This window comes from Quercus robur, chromosome 7 (genome assembly GCF_932294415.1).
Source record: "Quercus robur chromosome 7, dhQueRobu3.1, whole genome shotgun sequence".
Taxonomy (NCBI): Eukaryota; Viridiplantae; Streptophyta; class Magnoliopsida; order Fagales; family Fagaceae; genus Quercus; species Quercus robur.
In genome coordinates, this window is record NC_065540.1 from 22,648,655 (window position 1) to 22,670,089 (window position 21,435).

At 35.1% G+C, this 21,435-nt stretch overlaps 2 protein-coding genes across 2 annotated transcripts; both read left to right on the top strand.

Annotated features, from left to right (window-relative positions):
* The first annotated feature begins 6,503 nt into the window (after window positions 1-6,503).
* On the top strand, window positions 6,504-15,138 carry LOC126692788 (uncharacterized). Its single transcript, XM_050388554.1, has 2 exons — window positions 6,504-6,767; window positions 14,059-15,138. Exon 2 carries the CDS (start codon window positions 14,070-14,072, stop codon window positions 14,853-14,855), a length of 786 nt encoding a protein of 261 aa, XP_050244511.1. The 5' UTR covers window positions 6,504-6,767; window positions 14,059-14,069; the 3' UTR covers window positions 14,856-15,138.
* Window positions 15,139-16,166: 1,028 nt separating this feature from the next.
* LOC126692789 (amino acid transporter ANT1) lies at window positions 16,167-20,107 on the top strand. Its single transcript, XM_050388555.1, has 3 exons — window positions 16,167-16,699; window positions 17,234-17,881; window positions 19,327-20,107. The coding sequence occupies exons 1-3, from the start codon at window positions 16,442-16,444 to the stop codon at window positions 19,729-19,731; spliced, it is 1,311 nt and encodes a 436-aa protein (XP_050244512.1). The 5' UTR covers window positions 16,167-16,441; the 3' UTR covers window positions 19,732-20,107.
* Window positions 20,108-21,435: the final 1,328 nt, after the last annotated feature.

Here is a 21,435-nt window from a genome sequence, read left to right on the forward strand (position 1 = left end):
GCTCACCCATTTCTGCTTCCCTAAGATGCAACTTTCACACATGTCAAAATCAATGGACTTCAATTCTGATAGTTTTCCTTTTGACAGCAGCATCTTCATTCCTTTCTCACTCACGTGACCAAGTCTGCGGTGCCATAGGCTTGTATCAGTACTTGCATCAGCAACTGCAATTGTGTCTCTTGGACTTGAGGTCATGTACAGAGTACCAGTTTTCTTTCCACGAGCCAATACCCTAGCTCCCTTTGTAACCTTCCAAGTACTACCAACAAATAGTATTGCATGTCCTTCATCATCAAGTTGTCCAACAGAAATTAGATTCCTCCTCAAGTCAGGAATATGTCGAACCTTCTCCAGTAACCAAACAGACCCATTGGGCAACAATATTTAGACATGTCCCATACCTACAACATCCAAGGCTGAACCATCAGCCAAATACACCTTACCAAAATCACCTGCAACATAATTCTGTATGATTTCTCGATGTGGAATGGTATGAAACGAAGCTCCTGAATCCAAAACCTAATCATCAAGTGGACTGTCTACTGCAAGAAGTAATGCATCTTATACCTCTTCTGTTACAGCATTAGCAGAATCATCTTCATTCTTCTTCTTAGGACTTTTGCATTGATTCCTAAAGTGACCTGTTTTCCCACAATTCCAGCATTATACTTGTTGACCTGATCTAGATTTACTTCTATTCTGATTAGAATTTCTGGATTTTGATCTGCCCCGATTTGAATTTCTGTTATTACCTCTGCCTCTTGTCTCAAGGTTTAGGGCAGAACCAGATCCTGAGGTTTCACCTGCATCTCTTCTGCGAATCTCCTCAGCCAGAATTAAATCTCGTATATCATTGTACTTGAGTTTTTCCTTTTCTGTATAATTACTTACTGCCATCCTCATTGCCTCCCAACTGTTTGGCAAAGAAGCCAAAACGATCAGTGCACGGATCTCATAATCAAAATCAATTTCTACAGACGACAATTGATTTGTGATAGTGTTAAATTCATTCAGATGTTGTGCTACTGATGCATTCTCTGCCATCTTCAGATTGAACAGTTTCTTCATCAAGTGCACTTTATTGTTTGCTAACGGATTTTCATACATACCAGACAAAGCCTTCATCAGATCTGCTGTGGTCTTCTCCTTTACAACATTGTGTGCAACAGACCTAGACAGAGTTAACCTGATGACTCCTAGTACCTGTCTATTAAGAAGAGCCCATTCCTCAGCCTTCATAGTCTCAGGTTTTGTCCCTAAAAGAGGCAGATGCAATTTCCTCCCATAGAGATAATCTTCAATCTGCATCCTCCAATACGCGAAGTCTGTGCCGTCAAACTTTTCTATTCCAGACGCCTTTCCTGCTTCCTCTGCCATTGCTCCCACTCAAACTTAACCCTAGGCTCTGATACCAGTTGTAGGGAATTTATTCAAAATCCCAACCTGTGAGAAACGTAACAAATAGAGAAAACACACGCCAAAGAAAAACAATCACACGCACAAGACAATATTTACGTGGTTCGGCAATTTGCCTACGTCCACGGAGTTGCAGGGATTTCACTATTATCAGGGAAAATACAATAGTGTACAAGAACACTCTCAAGAAACCCAAATCCCAATTACACCCTAGCACTCTCTCATAGAAAAAATAAGAATAGAAACTGGCTGCCTCTCTTTTCTCTATTTTCTCTCATACGGCTGCTCATTAGGTTAATTGGAATTACTCTTAAAAAATCACACGGCTGCACTACTTCTCAAAACCTAATATATATATATATATATATATATGTCAAAGTCGGCTGAAGAGGTAGGTTCCTATTACAAATAGGATTCGGTCAAATAAGGTGGGCTTGTGGCAATTCAAGCCACACACGGGCCCACTTCAACACTTCCAAGAGAAACACAGAAGCAGATGAACAAGCACAGGACTTACAGAAAAGATGACCACAACTCAAAGCATACGGATTAAAAACAGTATCCTGCGAAAGCATAATGAAATAGGCATAAGAGAACACATACAAAATCCAAATTTTCATTTTCTTTGCAATATACTGAAAGTAAGATCTCACCAAGCAAACAACACAAGTCAGATCAAATTCTAGCTTTATCAGATGTGGAAGCATCAATGTCATTACAGGTGGGTTCACATTGAAATCACAGGAAAAGTTACTAGAAGCCTCCTTAAAGCCTCCATCATCTGATCCATTAGAATTCAAGTAAAAGGCACCCAATTCTATAAGCCAAGGTGATTGCAAAAGCTCAACATGTTCAGCCCGCAACTTGGATTCGAATTTCCTCCCTTTTACAGAGCCATGAATCTAAAATAGAACATTAAAATCACCAAAATCATTGTTTGATACAGAACAATATCAACAAAATCAGTAAGTCTAATTAGTAGATATAGACGAATTGGGGGCATACTTTGTCATACTTCTTAAGAATTTTTCTGATTGCAATTGCATTCATGAGAGCATATTCAATCAGCATCCATCCTTCTAGTACCCTGGCTTTCTGATCATCCTTGAAACAATGACGCAAGCTCAATACATATCTTTGCACCAGTAGCAACATGAAGATGAAGGAGATGCCTGACTCTCGAGTTAAAGCATCCAGCTATTTGTGAAGCTTCCTTCATCAACTCAGAAAAGAACTTCTGATCACACACTACAAATTCCACAAGGCTTAATAAGAGGAACTGCAAACTACCCACATATAAATATACACAAACAAACACATAAAGAATGTATAGTATGGCAAAGAAGCAAAATCAATCATCGCACAAACCAAAATGATTGTGTTTGACAGACATCAAGCTCAGATTTTTTTTTTTTTTTTTTTTTTACCTAACCATAGAAAGCCTTATGCTGAATTCTCACATAAATGGGAATGATAATGATCCTACAAACATTCCTCTTCCTTCATCCTTCAGATACTCTTACACAAAAATTTAACATTGACATTTAGTACTATTTAAAATAAATTAATTAAATACAAAAGTCAATTGAAAAAAAAGAGACAATACTATAAACTTTTCAAATACTTGAGTGTCTTATCACAGTTGACTCCATTTGCAAGGCCACAACTCTTGTGGCCAACATTCATAGTCCTTTCCTCAAAAACAAAAACTCAACTTAGATTGGAGCTAACCCATGATTCTTATAATTATTTAGAATACATAATTGACCGTTTCTTTAATTTTTTTTAAAAAAACTGAACTGTTGTTAATATCATCAGCTCCATATATAGCTGAAAAAACTAAAAAACACTTACATGGGCAAGAATGGCATTGGCATTCAGAAGAATCAGAGGAGCAAGAGTGACGTAAAGTGTTGCAGCTCCGACAGGTGTTGAGTACTTTCTTGAGAGTCTTATAATCGACATGCCCACAGTTTTCCAAGAACTTGTCCTGTTCTCCATTCAGGTACTCCGTGAACGCCTCTCCAAATTTCATTTTTCCCAACTTTTCCTTCTTTTTTGGTTTTAAATAATTAGATTTTGTACAGGTTGAATGGTATTTATATGAGAAATTTTTTGAAAACTCTTTTACCTTCCTCAATTCTCTCAACGATCAAGAATGTGAATATTCTTGTTCTTTTTATATAAAAAAATACCGATCGAATTGAATATGAAGGAATAAGCAATCAACATTTTCAGACTTTGGGTTGTAACTTGTAACTTGTTGACCAAACAGGCGATTTCTTTGGGGTAAATAAAACTGTGTGCCACACTGCCACTTGAAAATTGTAAGCCGGGATACTTACAAAGTTACAGTAGTTTTAGTCTTTTAGAGTATCTGCCTCATGCTATTTTATTATTATTATTATTATTTTTTAATTTTAGGTGGATAAAGTTTGGATTCAAAAATTTGTAGAAATATTTTTTTCAACTTATTACATGACAATTTATAAAACTATTCATGTATATTATTTAAACTAATCTCATCACACAGGTTTCGATCCTTCATTGAGGCTTTTTTTTGGTTTGGGAGAGGGGATTTAGTGCTAGTATAATTTTTCATTTACCCCTATTTGAAGTTTACACATTTGCTCACTCAAGAGTGTCATTAGGCAAGTTTAAAAAAACGATTTTTTTTTTTTTTTTTGAGAAAGATGCAATGCCTAAGATGGTGTAAAAATTAGAGAAAAATAAAGAAAGAGAAAGCAATATAATAAAATTTATTAAAAACAAATGATATGTTCATCTTTATATATTATCTCTATATATTAAGAGGATTTTGAAAGTTAATTACTTCTACCTCTATTGACTAAAACACCCTTAATATATAATATATAATATATAATATTATCATTACAATTAAGAAATAAAAAAATGAGGCATATAAGGAAATTCAATAGCTAAATTCAAAAATAATTAAAAAAAAAAACAAAAAAAACAAATCTCTCGTACAACCCCACTACCAAGTAGTTACACAATCTCATGATAAAAGAAAAGGTAATAAGGTCACTCACAATCTAACTAAATTTGCTGTTAATATTCCAAACTTTCTCATGTGAATGGAAAATATTCCACCACAGTTTATTTCTTTACGTCAGGCTGATTTAGTTGGTTTTATAAAGCAATTACACAACGTTTTAACAAAACTTTAGGATTTTGTTTTTTAAACTCATCCATAATGTAGACATCATTATCTTTTCCTTAAAAAAAAAAAAAAACCACTCTTATCAAGATCCTTATCCGCAAAGATGTGCTCAACACTTCCCATATATCTATACTACTAATAATAGGATTTCTATTTTGGGTTTCATCATTTTGTGTGCTAAAATATCTTTATAGAACTATCTAAAATACTCTTATCTACTAAAATAATTTTAAATTTAAAAATATAAACGGTTAAAAAGTAATTTATTATTTTTTTAAAAGTTCTTAAGTTTTAGAATTTAAAAAAAATTACCAATTTTTATTTTAAATTCAAAATTTCAAACCTTTTCCTATAAAAAAAAAATTCAAATTATTATCGATTCTAGAAAGATGTTAAAAATTAGGTATGTATTTGGATATTAATGAAAAATTAAAATTATTTTACTATTTATCTTATTTTTTTTGCTATTATTTATGAGTTCACTGTACTTTTTGATATATATATATAATTTTTTTTTTGAGTAAAACTTTTTGATATTATTTATAGATTATGTTGGGGATTCTAGCATTTTACCCTTAATTTTAAAAAAAAAATTGGTATATGCCCTTGTTTGCAAACTATATAGGGGTGTACCCTTGTTTCGATACTCGATTACCCTAAAATCGAGTTCAATTAAATACTCGATTCGTAGAAAATCGAGTTATGTCCAATCAAACTTAAAAAAAAATAATAATAAAATAAAATAAAATTGCATGGAACTCGACTTTCAGGAAATCGAGTTCTATGCAAAAAAAAATTTCATAAGTGTAATTCCCCATATTCAGGGGTCCCTATAGTGGCGTTTTTAATCCCTATAGTGACGTTTTAAAGCCCTATAGCGGCGTTTTCCTGCAAAAAATTTATTAGTGTAATCCCCAGTTCAAGGAGCCCTATAGTGGCGTTTTTAAGCCCTATAGTGACGTTTTAAAACCTTATAGCGGCGTTTTGGAACTCGACTTCCCTAAAATCAAGTTCCATGCATTTTTTTTTTTTTTTTTTTTTTTTTTTTGTTGTTGTAGTTTTATTGGGCATAACTCAATTTTCTATGAATCGATTATTTCATTGAAACTCGATTTTAAGGTAATCGAGTATTGAAACAGGGGCATATCCCTATATAGTTTCGAAATAAGGGCATATTGCTAAATTTTTTAAAAATTAAGGGCAAAAGGCTAGAATCTCCAGATTATGTTATACTATTTTAATTAATTTTTACTTTTATCTATAGTATTTTGAGCAATAAATTTTCACTTCTCACCAAATAAGCCAAATGCAAATAGACGCTCTGTTTGTTTCAGCATTAACGTTTTCTGGAAAATGGTTCATTTTCCAAAGAGCATTTTCTAGAAAACTGTCTTATTTTCCAGTGTTTGGTAACGACCTTGAAAATGCGCTTGAGAATGTTTTCTGGTGTTTGGTATGCAATTTTTTTTTAAATATTTCTTGTATAATTTAAAACATGTATATTATGTAAACTAACTAATGTAATCATTATAAATAAAAAACCAAGAATGAATTTGGTTTTCGTACTAATTAATCTAAAATTTTGATAATAAATACAATCAAAATTAATTAGTTGTCAAATTTTCATGATCTCTACTACTCATCTTGCTCATATATATAGACAGTAACGTACGTACACACACACATATCAACCATTTGTCTACTATGGTCAACTAAAAGTCTTCTATATTACTCTAAATTATGTATTTACATAATGTACTGCATAATATATCATAACTACATATAATTCGCTAACAAAAACTGTATTTGCCAATATATGCAATTCTCCAAAACAATTAGAAGTCACTCTTCTCTCTAATTTTTAAAGGATACAGGTATACGCTCAAAACAAAAGGCAAAAGTGGAAAACTGTAAAATATGAAAGGGCATATTTAGAAGAAGAAGAAGGAAAAAAAAAAAAAAAAAAAGAAGGAAGAAGATCGGCTAATCAGCTCTCCCAAAGAAGAAGAAGAAGAAGAAGAAGAAGAGGAGATCGCCTGAGAAAAAGAAGAAGAAGAGACAGAGGAGATAGGCGCGAGAGAGTGAGACTGAGACTGAGAGAAGGAGAGATCGATAGAGAGAGGAAACTCAAGGTGCCAAGGGATACTCTCAAAACGCAGCGTTTCAGGTTAGGATTTTTACCTTTTTTTTTTCCCTCTTCTCGCCGTGTCCGCTTATTTAAAAAAAAAAGAAGGGAAGGACAAGCTTGCAGCCGTGTCCCGTACGCGTACGACACGGGCACGGCAGGCAAATTGCCGTGTCCGCGCTTTCTTGGCTACTAATGCCATGTTCAAGTTCAACCAAGCAGATTGCCAAGCTAGATAGGTTGGAAAGGCAAGAATTGCTTATATCTAATATCTGTACTCCAAATTGATTTAGGAAGCCTTTATACTATTGGAATCATATCATAAACCGCTTAGCCCGGTAAGGGTGAATGCCCATGGATTACCTGGCAACTGGTTCTGGCAGGTGGGTTCAGTTCCCTATATGTTTCACTGGCTAGAGACGAGTCCAAATGGCTCTTCTTTAGAAATGTTCACTACATTATCAAAATAATAATAATAACAATTACCCAATATTTGGATAGAGGGATATCGGAGGGGAGGAGAGGAGAGTGAAAGGGAAGGTAGTCGGAAGATACAATAAAAAAATGAGCTTGCTCATATGATTTTAGCTTTTTACTGAAACCCCGGATGGGAAAAAAGTGCCAAACCTGCAATTCTGTAAATAAAAAGGTGCATTAGGAGACATACAAATGTTTAAGGATTCCATTCAAAGTAGGGTGTTGTGCAGCTTATAAAGGATTTATTTTTCCATGTTTGATATTTTGGTGCTGTTTGGAGATGAATGTGTCTTTGTTGTTTTGCTTAGTATTTGTAGTGTAGCCTCTGTTGCTATAGTTGTTGTTTGGTCAGTAGTAGTTTAGCTGCTCAAACTTGTCTTGTATTTTAGTGTTTGTACTCTCTGTTTTGATTGAATAAAACCTTTTATTCATTTAAATAGAAAAAGAAAAAAGAAAGGTCTAATTAGGATACATAATTTTTTTTTTTTTTTAAATTGCTGATCTTTAGTGGAGTCAAAAGTCAGCTATTTGTCTACAAAATTATACTGTTTTTAAAATTAAAAATGCTGAGCGTATTCATAGTTGTGTCTTCCATGGTCTTGTTTGTTGTATGACTAAGCAATGTATTTACTTAAGCTGAATAATTAACTATGTAAAGATGGTTTTAAAAAATGCAGTATGACCCACAACTTTATGTTAGGAAGAGTTTGCTTTTCTTTGGATGAGTTGATTGTAGGGATGCTGGCATTTTTTAATTCAGCCAAGAGCAAGTTTATCAGGAAGGCATTGTCTTCACAAATTCTTTCAGGGTGCAATACAAATGGTTTATGCAAAGTAGATCATGAGCAGTCACTGGTCATATTTCAGATCTACTCATATCTTAAGATGAAGTCTCTTCCATCCAAACAACATTATTTATTTTTTGTGAAATTCACAGAAGCAAAAGGAGGATTCCAGTTTTAGTTTAGGACCATTTGATTTTTGGGCAAAGCAAATCACAATAACAGAATACACCTTCTATTGTTGTGTTTGAAACATAAGAGTATACATAATTTGGTAATCAAGCGTTGGGAATATAAGGATACTACTACAAGAAGAGGTAGGGTTCTTTTTTTGCAATCATCATGAAAATTAAAATACTATCCTGGAATGTATGTGGTTTGCACAATGGGGAAAAGTGGCAGAGGATCAGAAATTTTTGAGGGACTGGAAGGTAGACATTGTGTGTTTCTAGGAAACCAAGATGGAGTGCATAACTAGGGAAATTATGAGGAGTTTAAAAGGTAAACATTTTGTAGACTGGACCTGTTTGCACTTTGTGAGGTGGTTTTCTGGTGCTCCAGGACAAAAGAATGGTTAATATTTGGGAATTGGCAGTGGCAACTACTCTGTTACCTGTAAATTCAGAGACATTGACGATGGCTTCATTTGGGTTTTTCTGGGGTATACGGCCCCAGTTGTGGTTGGAAATGGCAGAGGTTTATAGTTGGAGCCTTGGAGGGGAGTCCCATGGTGCATGGGTAACTTTAACGTCACTCGTTTCACTAGTGAAAGAGTGGGAGCAGAAAGGGTTGCCACTGCCATGTGGGATTTTTCTTTAAATAATTTTAAGATCTTGGTTTTTTATTTTTTATTTTTTATTTTTTAAATTTATAAGTAACGAAAATTTAAAAAAAAAAAAAAAACTGCAAATAAGTACACCGGGGGGTGGTACAAGGTTTATAGAGATAAAGTTCCAAGTCTAGATGGTTTCTCTATGGCCTTCATTCAATCATGTTGGCATATTCTAAAGCTGGAAATTATGGAGTTCTTTCAGAATTTTCATGCCCAAGCTATTTTCGAGAATTGCCTTAATGCTTCTTTTCTGGCTCTTATTCTAAAAAAAGTGGATGCTATGGATGCAAGAGATTTTAGGCCCATTATTCTGGTGGGGTGAGTTTACAAAATAATTTCTAAGGTTTTGGCTAATAGGCTTAAAAGGGTCTTGTATATAATTATTTTGAAATTGCAGAATGCCTTTGTCATAGATAGGCACATCTTGGATTCCGTTTTAATTGCTAACAAGTGCTTAGATAGTAGATTGAAGGCAGAGATTCCAGGAGGGTTGTGTGAATTGGATTTGGAGAAAGCTTTCAATCACGTGTCTTGGGACTTTCTTATGTATATGCTATAGAGATGCGGGTTTTCAGAAAGATGGAGGAAGTGGATTATATTTTCTGTATTTCTATTGTTCAATTTTCCATTTTGATAAATGGCATTCCTTGTGATTTTTTCAGGAGCTCTAGAGGTTTACAGCAAGTAGATTTCCTTGATGTTGTTTGGCATTGTGATGGAGGCTTTGAGGTGTTTGTTGGCGGTAGCAATTAATGATGGGCTTATCTCGGGCTTCACAATTGTTACCACAGACTATAGGTCCTTGATGGTGTCTCATCTACTAATTGTAGATGACACCTTGATCTTTTGTGATGCTGCTTTGAGTCAAATAGAAAAATTATGGGATATTCTCTTGTTGTTTGAAGTGGTATCGGGTCTAAAGATTAACTTGGGAAAATCATAGTTGGTCCAGGTAGGGGAATTGATCAATTTGGAAGAAATTGTGGCTTAGTTAGGATGTAGACAGTCCTCTTTTCCAATGAAATATTTGGGTCTTCCTTTGGGTGATAAATTCAAGGAGAGGACAGTTTGGAATTCAATTCTTGAGAGGTTGGAAAGGAGGTTAGTGGGGTGGAAGTGGCTTTATTTATAGTAGGGTTACTCTGATTAAAAGCACATTCTCAAGTCTACATACCTACTTTCTTTCTCTCTTCCGTAGCCAAACATATTGAAAAACTTCAGAGAGATTTTTTATGGAGTGGGATTGGTGAGGAGCATAAATTTCACCTAGTTAATTGGACTCAGATTTGTAAACCAGTTCAAAATGGGGGATTGGGTATAATTAACTCTTGGCTTAATGAACATACGCTTATAAGGTGGATCTTTATGTGGTCTAACAATCACAAGTACATTTCTATGTCCAGATTGGACAGGTTCTTTATCACACCAGATTAGGAGGAGCATTTCTACAATCTAACTTAGTGTCTACTCCAACATATGTTATAAGACCACTTTCTTTTATTGCTTGATGTGAATGGGATTAGCAGAGGGAAAGGATCCTTAAAATTTGAAATATGTGGCTTAAATAGGAGGGAGGGGTTTGTGGAGCAAGTGAAACAATGGTGGAGTTAGTTTTATGGGATACCTAGTAAAGCCTTAAAAAATGATTGAGGAATCTAGATCAAGCAAGCTTTAAAAGATGTGAGTAAAAGGAATTAGATATTACTGGAAGATAAACAGGATTTATTGTCTAGAAGAAGAGAGAATATTGTCCTTGAAGGAAAAAATCAGATGGGAAAATGCCAAAGCTTTTTTAATAGGTAAGAATTCAATTTTATTGACAAAGAAAGAAAAACCTTGTGCTCACGATGATGAACACAAAGGATCATAAGAATACAAGTAAATCAAATGCCAGATCTAAGAGAATCTAGAAACTCAGAAAAAGCATAACAATGTGTAGAACCCCAAGCCCTGAACCAATCAAAAAGAGTACGAACAAACAAAGATTTTAATTGATTTAGGTTTTTCCATAATTTTGTAGGAGACTAGCTTTAGATGGAACTCTCAGGCATAATTTTTGAAGGAAGAAGATAGAAATACAGTATTTTTCCATAGGTTGGCTAATTCTCATAGGTTCAACAATTTCGTTGGGGGGTTAAAAAATAGGTGATGCAGTAACCTCCAGTCAAGAAGAAGTCTGGGATAACATTGTACAACTTTATGGTGATTTGCACCACAAATCTGTATCATTGCGTCCCATTGGCAGTTTACTTTTGCCTAGCTTGGAAGCTACAGATGCTGCACTGTTGGAGTAGCCAAATACCCTACCTCGACACAACACACTAACCCGAATTGACATCCTAGCTCAACTATCAACAGGCTCCATCCATGAGGTCATATGTTGGGCCGTTTTCTCTATATATCTACATGATTGGAAGCCTGTATCTTGTATCCGCACTAAGATGACTTTTCGATTTCTTTTTAACCAAGTCTGTAGGGACGTGATGCAAACTGAGGTGAGGAAATTCTTCCATTACTTCCACAAAAAAGAGCAAAACTTAGGTACGGTACTTAGGTGCTGTTCTTTAGGTTCCCCTTTTAAGATTTTGCCATGTGAATTTTTTTTCATGGGTTGAAAGTATATTTTTTAGTTAAGTAGCCATATGGCTGAATTTCAAAAGTGGAACGTAAGGAACAACACTTAAGGTACTGTACCTAAGTTTTTTCCCACGAAAAATATGTAGCTCAATTACGCTATTTATAAAAAATTAAGCTATTTGCGATGCATTCTCATCTATTTCGAAGCAGTCTTGGGGCTTAGAGTGAATCTGAAATGGTTCCTGTAATGGATGTGGTAATTTGTTGGGTTGTGCAATAGCACACATTCCAATGAAATATTTGGTGCTTCCAAAGGGAGCACATTTGAGGCAAGGAATTCATGGGATAGCATTTTAGGAAGAATCGAGAATTGACTGGCTGGTTGTAAGAAAATCTTTATCAAAAGGAGGGCAACTCACTCTGATCAAGAACAAGCTCTTCAATTGTCCCACTTACTTTGTCTTTATTCCCTTTGCCTACTAGAGTCTGTACAAGGATGAACAATTTTTAGAGAGACTTTCTTTGGGATGGCATAGAAGATGATCACAAAAATCCATCTAGTAAATTGGCGAACAATTTGTCCCTTGCTTTAAACTGGAGGTTTGGGGATTAAAAAGCTTTTGCTTTTTAACTAAGTGTGCGTTTGGGGAGTGCGTTTGCGCTTCCTAAATGCACGTTTTGCGTTTCAGCTGTTTTTTTTTTTTTTTTTTTTGAGCCGAAATGTTTGACTTTTCCTGTGAACAGTGCATGGTGTGCACTGTTTACGGATCCACAAATTTCACTTTTCAACAACTTTTTCATTAAAAATGAGTCTCACGGTACTATTCACACATTTAAAAATTATTTTGTTACAGTGTTTTTTAGTTTTCAACTGTATCCAAACGGATCCTAAGTTCTACTTGGAAAATGGCTGTGGAGGTATGTGGTAGGGAGGGATGCTCTTTGGAGGCTGGTAATAGAAAAAAAATATGGCTCTGCTTGGGGCTCTCAAAAGTTGTGAGGGGCTCTCATGGAATTCTCTTATGGAAACACATTAGAGGGGGTTGGAATAAATTTGCTAGTTTTATGAGATTTGATGTGGGAGATGGTACTAGGGTTCGTTGTTGGCACGGAGATTCTTCATTCTTGGAGAACTATCCTGAGCTTTTCTAATTCCTAGAGACAGATGCAAGAGTGGTATATAATATATTACATATAAAGGGCAAATGTAAGTTTTCATTGGAATCCTTTTTTCCTAAGAGCGGTTCAAGATTGGGGGTTAAATCTTTAGATAATTTCTCGGAGGACTTATATTCTATCAAACTCAGACAAGTGGGAGAAGATAGAATGGTTTGGCTTCCTTAAAAAACAAAGGGTTTTCATGTCAAAAGCTATAGTTTTTGTGATCAGGGGATGACCATTCATTTCCCTGGAAAAGTACATGGAAGGTAAAAGTTCTGTCTTGGGTTGTATTCTTCACTTCGGCCATGGCTCCGGGGAAAATTCTAAAAAACAGATAATTTTCAGAAACACAGCATATTTTTGATGGATTGGTATCGTATGTGTAAATCTGATGGGGGAGTCTGTGAACCATCTGTTTCTTCATTATTCAATGGCTTGAGAGATGCAAACGCTAGTGCTAAGCCTACTTGGGGTAAGCCAGGTAATGCCAGGCTTAGTAGTGGATTAATTTTCATGTTGAAAGTGGAGTTTTATTAATCATATTTGTACCGTAATTTTGGGGTCAATTCCTTTGTGCTTTATGTAGACTATTTGGAGAGAGCAGAATAGATGAACAATTGTAGGAAACGAGACATTGCCAGTTTAATTGAAAATTTATTTCTTTAATCTCTGTATGAGTGGACATCAACTTCGACTACTTTTTCCATCTAGAACCTGGTGGATTTTTTTTTGGATAGGTAGAACCTGGTTGATTATCTAGTGGACATGAATTTAGATGATACTCTTAAACCTTCTCTTATCTTTCTTCTTTTTTCTTTCTTTTTGGCTCTTCCTTTTGTATACTTACTGTGTACTAGAGTTGCGCCCTTTTCAGCACCTTTTAAAGGAATGCTTTTTAAAAAAAAAAAAAAAAAATTAGAGCCTCTGTAGCAGTTCTGGGTGCAAAACCTCAGACATAAAAACTTGATAACACCTTTGTAGTTCACAGGAACTCTCACTTGGATTGACTCTTCTCATGTTTAGTCAAACTTTGTTATATTTGTGCCTTAAGATTAAGTAGATGGAGTGGACCGCTCAATCTGGTTCCTAGATAATACAAGGATTTTGGAAAAGATCTTGTTTCCTCCCCAGTATGTTTTGCATGTATTTAAATTGTTATATTTTGAGCAAAGCAATTCTTGTTTGGTCTATCAGCTACTATGTCAAAGTTGTACTTGTTGATTTGTTCCACTTTCAAATAAGAGAATATCTAAGACCACAAGTTTTTGTGCCACAACTTTGATGTGGCAGACTATGAGGGTGGAGAAAAAATGGTGGGTCCATGTGAAAGTAATAGACAACTACTCACAGTCTCTCCACCGCCCATAATCTGTCACATTAGAGTTGTGGCAAAAGTTGTGATCCTAGAAGAACTCTTCAGATAATGTCATCATTATGGATATCATTGCTTGTAATCAAATGATGTATTGAATTCTAAGTCTATTGCACAATTTATGACTAGCAGATTCTCTACCGATGGTGAGATCAAAGCAAAGACAGCTTACGGCAATCCGTAAAAACAAGAATAACACTCCAAATGGCCACATTGATTCATCAAACTTTAATAATGATCTGGACTGGCTGGGAGAAGAGAGTTGGGTGATCGTGAAAAGGCAGAGAATCACCATTTTGGTGCCTCCTCTACCAGCTGCTAAAAATTTGACAACTCAAAACCAGGGACCAAGTCAGCTACAAGCTGTACCCAGAAAAACAGTGAGTAACCAAATACAATCTCCAATTGATATATGTCCCAGAATGCCATCGGTTGACAAACGTGAGAAATTCATACATAAAAAGGGTACTCGGTTTGCAAGAAAAGCTCCTGCCCAAGGCATGCCAACATTAGCCAAGGCACCAAGGCTAGATTTAAGAAGGGATCCAGAAAATCCAGATCAAGCTGATACTCCAATGATTTATAAAAGATTTGGGGTATCTAACACCCCAGGAGCTATTAAGCGGCAAAGATTATTACATTGCCCCATTAGCTTTCTTGATGGGGGAAAGTTGCTAAATCAAAGGCTGAGGGCGTCAAATCTTGAGAGGAATCTTCAAAAAGCAGGTGGGTTGAGCAGGTGGTTAGCCTCACTTGGACTAGGTCAGTTTGTGAGGATTTTTCAGAGGAAGAGTGTGAATAAATTTCAGTTAGTGAATTTGACAATGAAGAAGCTCAAGGATATGGGTGCAAATGCTGTAGGTCCTAGGAGGAAACTGATTCATGCTATTGACTGTGTTTGCCAGCCCAATAGTTTTCAGATGATCTGAAAATAGGGAAGAAAGAAATTGTAAAAATGCAGCAGCGTAATTGTGTTAGCCCGATACATGTCTCAACAATTATGTATGTTATGACTTATGACAAACTAGTTGGGAGAGAATAGAAAGCACGCTTTGCTGTCAGGGAAAAAATTGGTAATGGGCATGACCATTCTTGCTGTGTAACTTATGAAAAATGTATGCAAAATCATGACAGTTTTTCATACATTAGTATGATCTGTGTTCTTGGTATAATTGATCAATGAAGTAGAATCCTTTATGCATTGAGTTATAATCTGGCTATTACTGAGCATTATATTGCGAGATGCTGAAATGCAGTCATTTCAGTTGTTTTTTACCCCAGCTGAAATTTCTAAAACCTCAAACCCAAGACGGAAGTCTTGTTGGTCCAAGGCCTGTCCGCTAGACCACCTGACATATTAGTGAAAGTCATGAATATTGTAAAGAGAATTGGTTGCCTTAATATGTACATGTGGTAACAACAATTTTACGTTTGCACTAATAACCTAGAACCACGAACCTATTATGAGGTGTAAAAAAGCAAGCCGTGCCTTTAGACTATTAAGATATCCTTTCCCCCTTTCTCAGAATTTGTGGGTCTTTACTCGTCGGTGGAGTCTACACACTATAAGAGAGATGATACATGTATATGATAGATAAGATCTTTTTTCTCTTGTGGGACTTGCAATTCCGGCATATTCGAAATGTGTTGTGAGATGAGATCCAATTAATCTAATATTTCACAATTATTGGGGTGAAAAATTGTTAATGATAGCTAATAAATTGATATCAATGGTAGTCCTATAGTCTGATAAGAATTAATAAAAAATTGTCAAAAAAATGTTTTGAAAATTTCTCATCTATCTATTTTATTATTATTATTATTTTTTTTTTCCCTGAATGGCATGGTAATATGATATCTATCACGTAACTTTCTGGGGGCGGTTTTCATGCTTCCACCAACCATCCAAAATTGGAATCTTTTTTGCTAAAACGTAAACGCCTTCCTAAAGTGGGCCATACCTGAATAGAGACTAGAGGGTCACTTTAGGAAGAAGTCAATCACATTCCAAACTTACTTTGGCCGACGTGGGATGATAGGGATCTATATTCTATCAAAATTCCTTCAAACACATAAAACACCACAATTTTTATTACAATTATCTGGTAAAGTAAATTATAAATGATAGTGAAAAATGACTGGTCCATAAAAAGGCGACATAACCAATTACAGTTTGCCAAGTAATAAATAGTAAATTATAGTTTTTTTTTTCATATGATTACTCACATGAGTCAAATATTCCATACACACCAAACAAAACAACCACAGAAAAAGGCTAATTGGTTCATGACTCAAACGGAGGATCCAAATCCCAGAACAACCTTTTCGCAAAAAAAAAAAAAAATCCCACAACAACCAAAATCAGATCCCTCCTACCAAAACGAGTACAACACTAATGAAACTACCTTTGATGCCTTAGCAGAAGTCGAGTAGTCCTATAAAACACAAGTAGATAGAGTGAGCAAAGCATAGCAGTTGGGTTTTTCTTTTTTTCTTTTATTTTTTATTTTTGACTATGGATTACGAGCAACAAAGAAAGGCCGGATCTTCTTCCTCTTCTTCTTCTTCTTCTTCTCCTTGTTCGGTTCCTTTGCTTGAATCTTCTTCGAAAGGAACAGCTTCAATAGCTCAGACACTTGGAAATATTATAGTGTCTGTTATTGGGACCGGTGTGTTGGGCCTCCCTTTCGCTTTCAGAATTGCTGGTTGGCTTGCTGGATTGTTTGGTGTTATCATTGTTGGGCTCTGCAGCTACTATTGCATGCTCCTCCTTGTCAGTTCATTCATCACTCTCTCTCTCTCTCTCTCTTTTTTTTTTTTTTTTTTTTTGAACCAACTTTTTCTTCCTTTCAATCTTTCTTTCTTTTGCTAATCATAGATAGATTGAGATTTGGACTGCAGGCTCTTGAAATTGACTCATTGATGATTATTCTGTGAAAGACTATGTTTTTACTCCTGAAGTTATTTCTTTAAATCTTTTATCTTTTGTTGTTTGTTGAGCAAAAAGATTTTCATATATAAGTATTTGATTTTCAAAGTTGGAATATAACGGGGCCGAATTATCATTGTACATCATTATTAATGTTGATCCTGTCTTTTTTGCTACAAGTTCTTTAATTTATAAGTTGAATGAATTTACAACACTCTTTTATGTCTTAAAAGCCAGAATCAAGAAGTTAGGTGGTGAGTTTAGATGCAACTTTTCGCTAAAAACTTATTTGCTTATTTGTTGAAAATCTCTTAAAAGTGCTATGAAAAGCTGCAACTTTTGGAACTTCTTATTCACATGTTACATTTACTTCAACAGGTTCAATGCAGACGAAAGTTGTCATCAGAAGAAGAATCAATGGATCTGAAGAGCTATGGCGACTTGGGTTATAAATGTTTAGGAAGGACAGGTCGATATGTAGCAGAATTCCTTATTTTGATTGCCCAATGTGGAGGTTCAGTGGCATATCTGGTATTCATTGGACAAAACCTTTCATCAATATTCAAAGGCTATGGCCTCAACTTGGCGTCTTACATATTTTTGTTAGTCCCAATTGAAATTGGCTTGTCATGGATAAGCAGTCTATCAGTTCTATCACCTTTCAGCATCTTTGCCGATATTTGTAATTTGTTAGCTATGGCAATTGTGGTGAAGCAGGATATACAAAAAGTGGTAGGAGGTGAATTTTCATTTAGAGATAGGACGGCGATCACATCCAACATAGGAGGATTGCCATTTGCAGGAGGGATGGCAGTGTTCTGCTTTGAGGGGTTTGGGATGACATTGGCATTGGAAGCCTCTATGAAAGACAAATCCAGTTTCCCAAAGTTGCTAGCTACGGTTTTCACAGGGATAACCCTTTTGTATGCTTCCTTCGGATTCTTTGGTTACATGGCTTATGGTGATCAAACTAAAGACATCATAACTCTTAATCTCCCCCATAATTGGACATCTATAGCAGTTCAGGTAATGTGTTAGCACCTTGTATTTTGTGTATACGAGTCCTCATTCTACATGCTTTTATTTTTCTTGACATATATTCTATATCTTTGGAATTAAGGTAATTCTTATTTTAGAATTAAGAATTCCCAAATCCCAATTCTTTCAGTTTTGCACTCCATGCTTTGTGTTTAAGCAGAATGCTTACCTTGGAGTGAATAAGTGAAAAATGGTGTGAACATAGGACTAACTTAGAAGCTTAAGATCCAACTTCATTCACCTACTACTGCAATGATTAAATTTATGTATGCAGTGACTAGATGTATATCTTTTGTGTAGTGATGTCTTGTCGTTTGCATATAATTTCTATATGCATTACAGTTGTCTTATAAAAATTTATTGGACACGTGCACATGCTTGGCTAAGTAAAGACAATTTTTTAATTTTATAAATAATGCACCTAACTCTGTAATTTATATTAATTGATTTTTTCTTTTCTTTTTCCATAAAAATTTCCTTTAAATGGATTATTAACCATTACTCTAAGAGTATTCGTTAGTATTTTTCATTAATTAATAATAAAAAATGTGCCTACCCATGTGCCAATAAAAAAAAGTTGTGTCTACCCATGTGCTCAGTATACTGTGTTTTATCGAAATAAAGGACTTTTCAAAGTATTGCTAAAAGGATCTCCTAGTATCATTTTCCCATACAACATTAATAGTTTGGTAAATTACAGATATCCATTTAAACATCACTTCAGATATGTTTTCCTCTCTGAAATTAAATCTGAGTAATCAACTTCTTAGTTCTTATTATCACTTAAAATTTCAAATGACTATCATTTTAGGAGCAAATTACTGGACAACTATGCTACCAAAACAACCCCCCCAAAAAAAAAAAAAAAAAAATCTTCAATTTCTCCTTTTTGTGCAGTTGTTTTTGTCTTAATTTAATGGCTATTTGAGTGTTAGGGGGGTATTTAGAATATTTAGCGACATTAGGTGGTTGATTGCTCAGTTAAAGGTGGATATTTGCAATTTAATCTATTATATTCATCCATATATGTATAATGCCATGGTTCAAACACTATATGTGATTAAGGTTTGGTTTGCTGGGTTATAATTTATTGATCTAGTGAATTTTGTATTATGGACTTGTCAAGGATTCAAGTTCATTTAATCTTAATGAGCTTGTTATATGTGACCGTTGGTGCAACATGTTCCTTTGTCTCATATTCATCACTGTAGGTTTTAAGATAGCCGGTGTTTTGTAGCTTAAATAATTTTATTGATATAGTGAATTTGTACTATGGACTTGTCCAGGATTCAAGTTAATTTAATCTTAATGAGTTTGTCATATGATATGTGACTGTTGATGCAACATGTTCCTGTCTTATAAATATTCGCCACTGTAGTTTTTAATATAACTTTGTCTTGTAGCTGAAATGATTTTATGATGTCTGCTAACAGGTTGGCCTGTGCTTGGGAATAATCTTCACATTCCCAATCATGGTACATCCAATTAACGAGATTGTGGAAAGGAATTTAGGGAAGGGAAAATGGTTTCGGAAGCTCCACCATAACAGTGAGTATCCAACAACAAGAATAGGAAAGTATGCAATGTATATGACTCGTGCAATTTTGGTGGTGGTTTTGGCGGTCTTGGCCTCGTACGTGCCAGGGTTTGGTGTATTTGTGTCGCTTGTGGGGAGTACTGTTTGTGCACTGATCTCGTTTGTTTTGCCAGCCACATTTCACTTGGTATTATTTGGTTCTTCTCTACATTTCTGGCAAAGAGCCTTGGATATTTGCATATTATCATGTGGATTGCTTTTTGCTGCTTATGGTACTTATAACTCTGTAGTTGGAGTTTGAAGGGTATTTGGACCCAATTCATAATTGATTGCAGCCCTGAAATTTTTTTTTTTATTGAAAAAAAAATGGATAGAAGGTCTCCAAATTAGTCTTTTTTCTGGGTTTGAAATGGCAATGTGTACAATTGTAATTTCCTTCTTAGTGGCTATCAGCCTTTTGTAACCAAATTGGGCTTTGGAAGCAACCCAATTAGATGCACCATTTGGTGAGGAACGTATTTGGGAATAGGCAGAAATACGAAGAAAAGATTTCTACGTCCACAGTTTTGTTACTTTGTACACACATTGATGTGTTACAAAATCCCTACGGCCCTGCGCATGTAATTTATATTGATGAATATAGCTGTTGGCTGTTGCTAGCAGTTGCCTTTCTTGAATGTTTGATTGAGATGGTCATAGGGAATAAAAATGGTATTTCTGTTTGTTGAAATGTAATAAAAGCTCTCGGTCCACCTATGGACGCCCAATCGCACACCCAATTTTACAATTTGTTGACTTTTGTGATTATGAGTAGTGGACACTCTTTGCCAACTGATTATATGAATTATGGACAATCCCCGAGGAGGACTTAGTGGGTGAGGGGTTTTCTAAATCCAACTTACCATGGGTGAATTGAAAACATCCCAACTCATCATAGGGGTCCAACCCAACCCACATGGGTCAAGTTGGATCCACATGTTGGAATTAAAAAAAGAAAAAAGAAAAAAAGAATAACAACAATATTACAATTATTTGCTGCCTTTGCCATCTAAAAACTCTAAATTGTAGCACCACCAAATACAAATTATCATATCAATAAAATATCCAACCAAATGACATTTAATTAGTATGAAATCAAATAGTTCTATCCCATCTCAGTTAAGAAACAAAATAAATTTGAACTAGTTCAATAATTAACACGACATACCAAATAACTATCCCAGTTCAATTGAGAAATAAAATAAACATAAACATAAACTAGTATTTTTGTTTTATTAAATTAGGGAGAGGGGCAAAGAAGCTAACAAAAACATATGATATATATTTAAAATCAATCAATATATATATATATATATATATATAAAAGCAGAGACCTCATGTGGGAAAGTATGAGGTTCTGCTGTGTGGCGCACTTTATGAAGAGAATTGAAATATTCTTAAGCCACATTAGAAATACTAGCCTCTGAACACGCGCGTGAGGCTCTTCTATTTTTTGGGTAAAAGTTAATTTAGAATATTTATTATAATTTGAGATTACTACATTTTCCAATCACAAAAAAAAAAAAACCTAGGGCTGTGATGAGTGTCATGTGTGGAGAAATAATTTTCCCATTCACACCCCTAGATTTTTTTGTGATGAAAAATTATTGTGATTGGAAAATTATTTCTCCACACATGACACTCATCACATCCCTAGGTTTTTTTTTTTTTTTGTGATTGGAAAATGTAGTAATCTCAAATTATAATAAATATTCTAAATTAACTTTTACCCAAAAAATAGAAGAGCCTCTGAACACGCGCGTGAGCGCGTGTTCAGAGGCTAGTAATCTCCTAAACCCACAGCCGCAATCTATCTAGTAAACTAAAAGTAGAGGATGACGATGATGATAATCCAGTGGAATTAGTGAGAAAGTGTCCAAAACCAAAAACCTATCCCCGACCTTCCTATTGAGGACCAACAATGACCAAAACACCACATTGGAGCCACTATTAGAGCCTTTGCCCA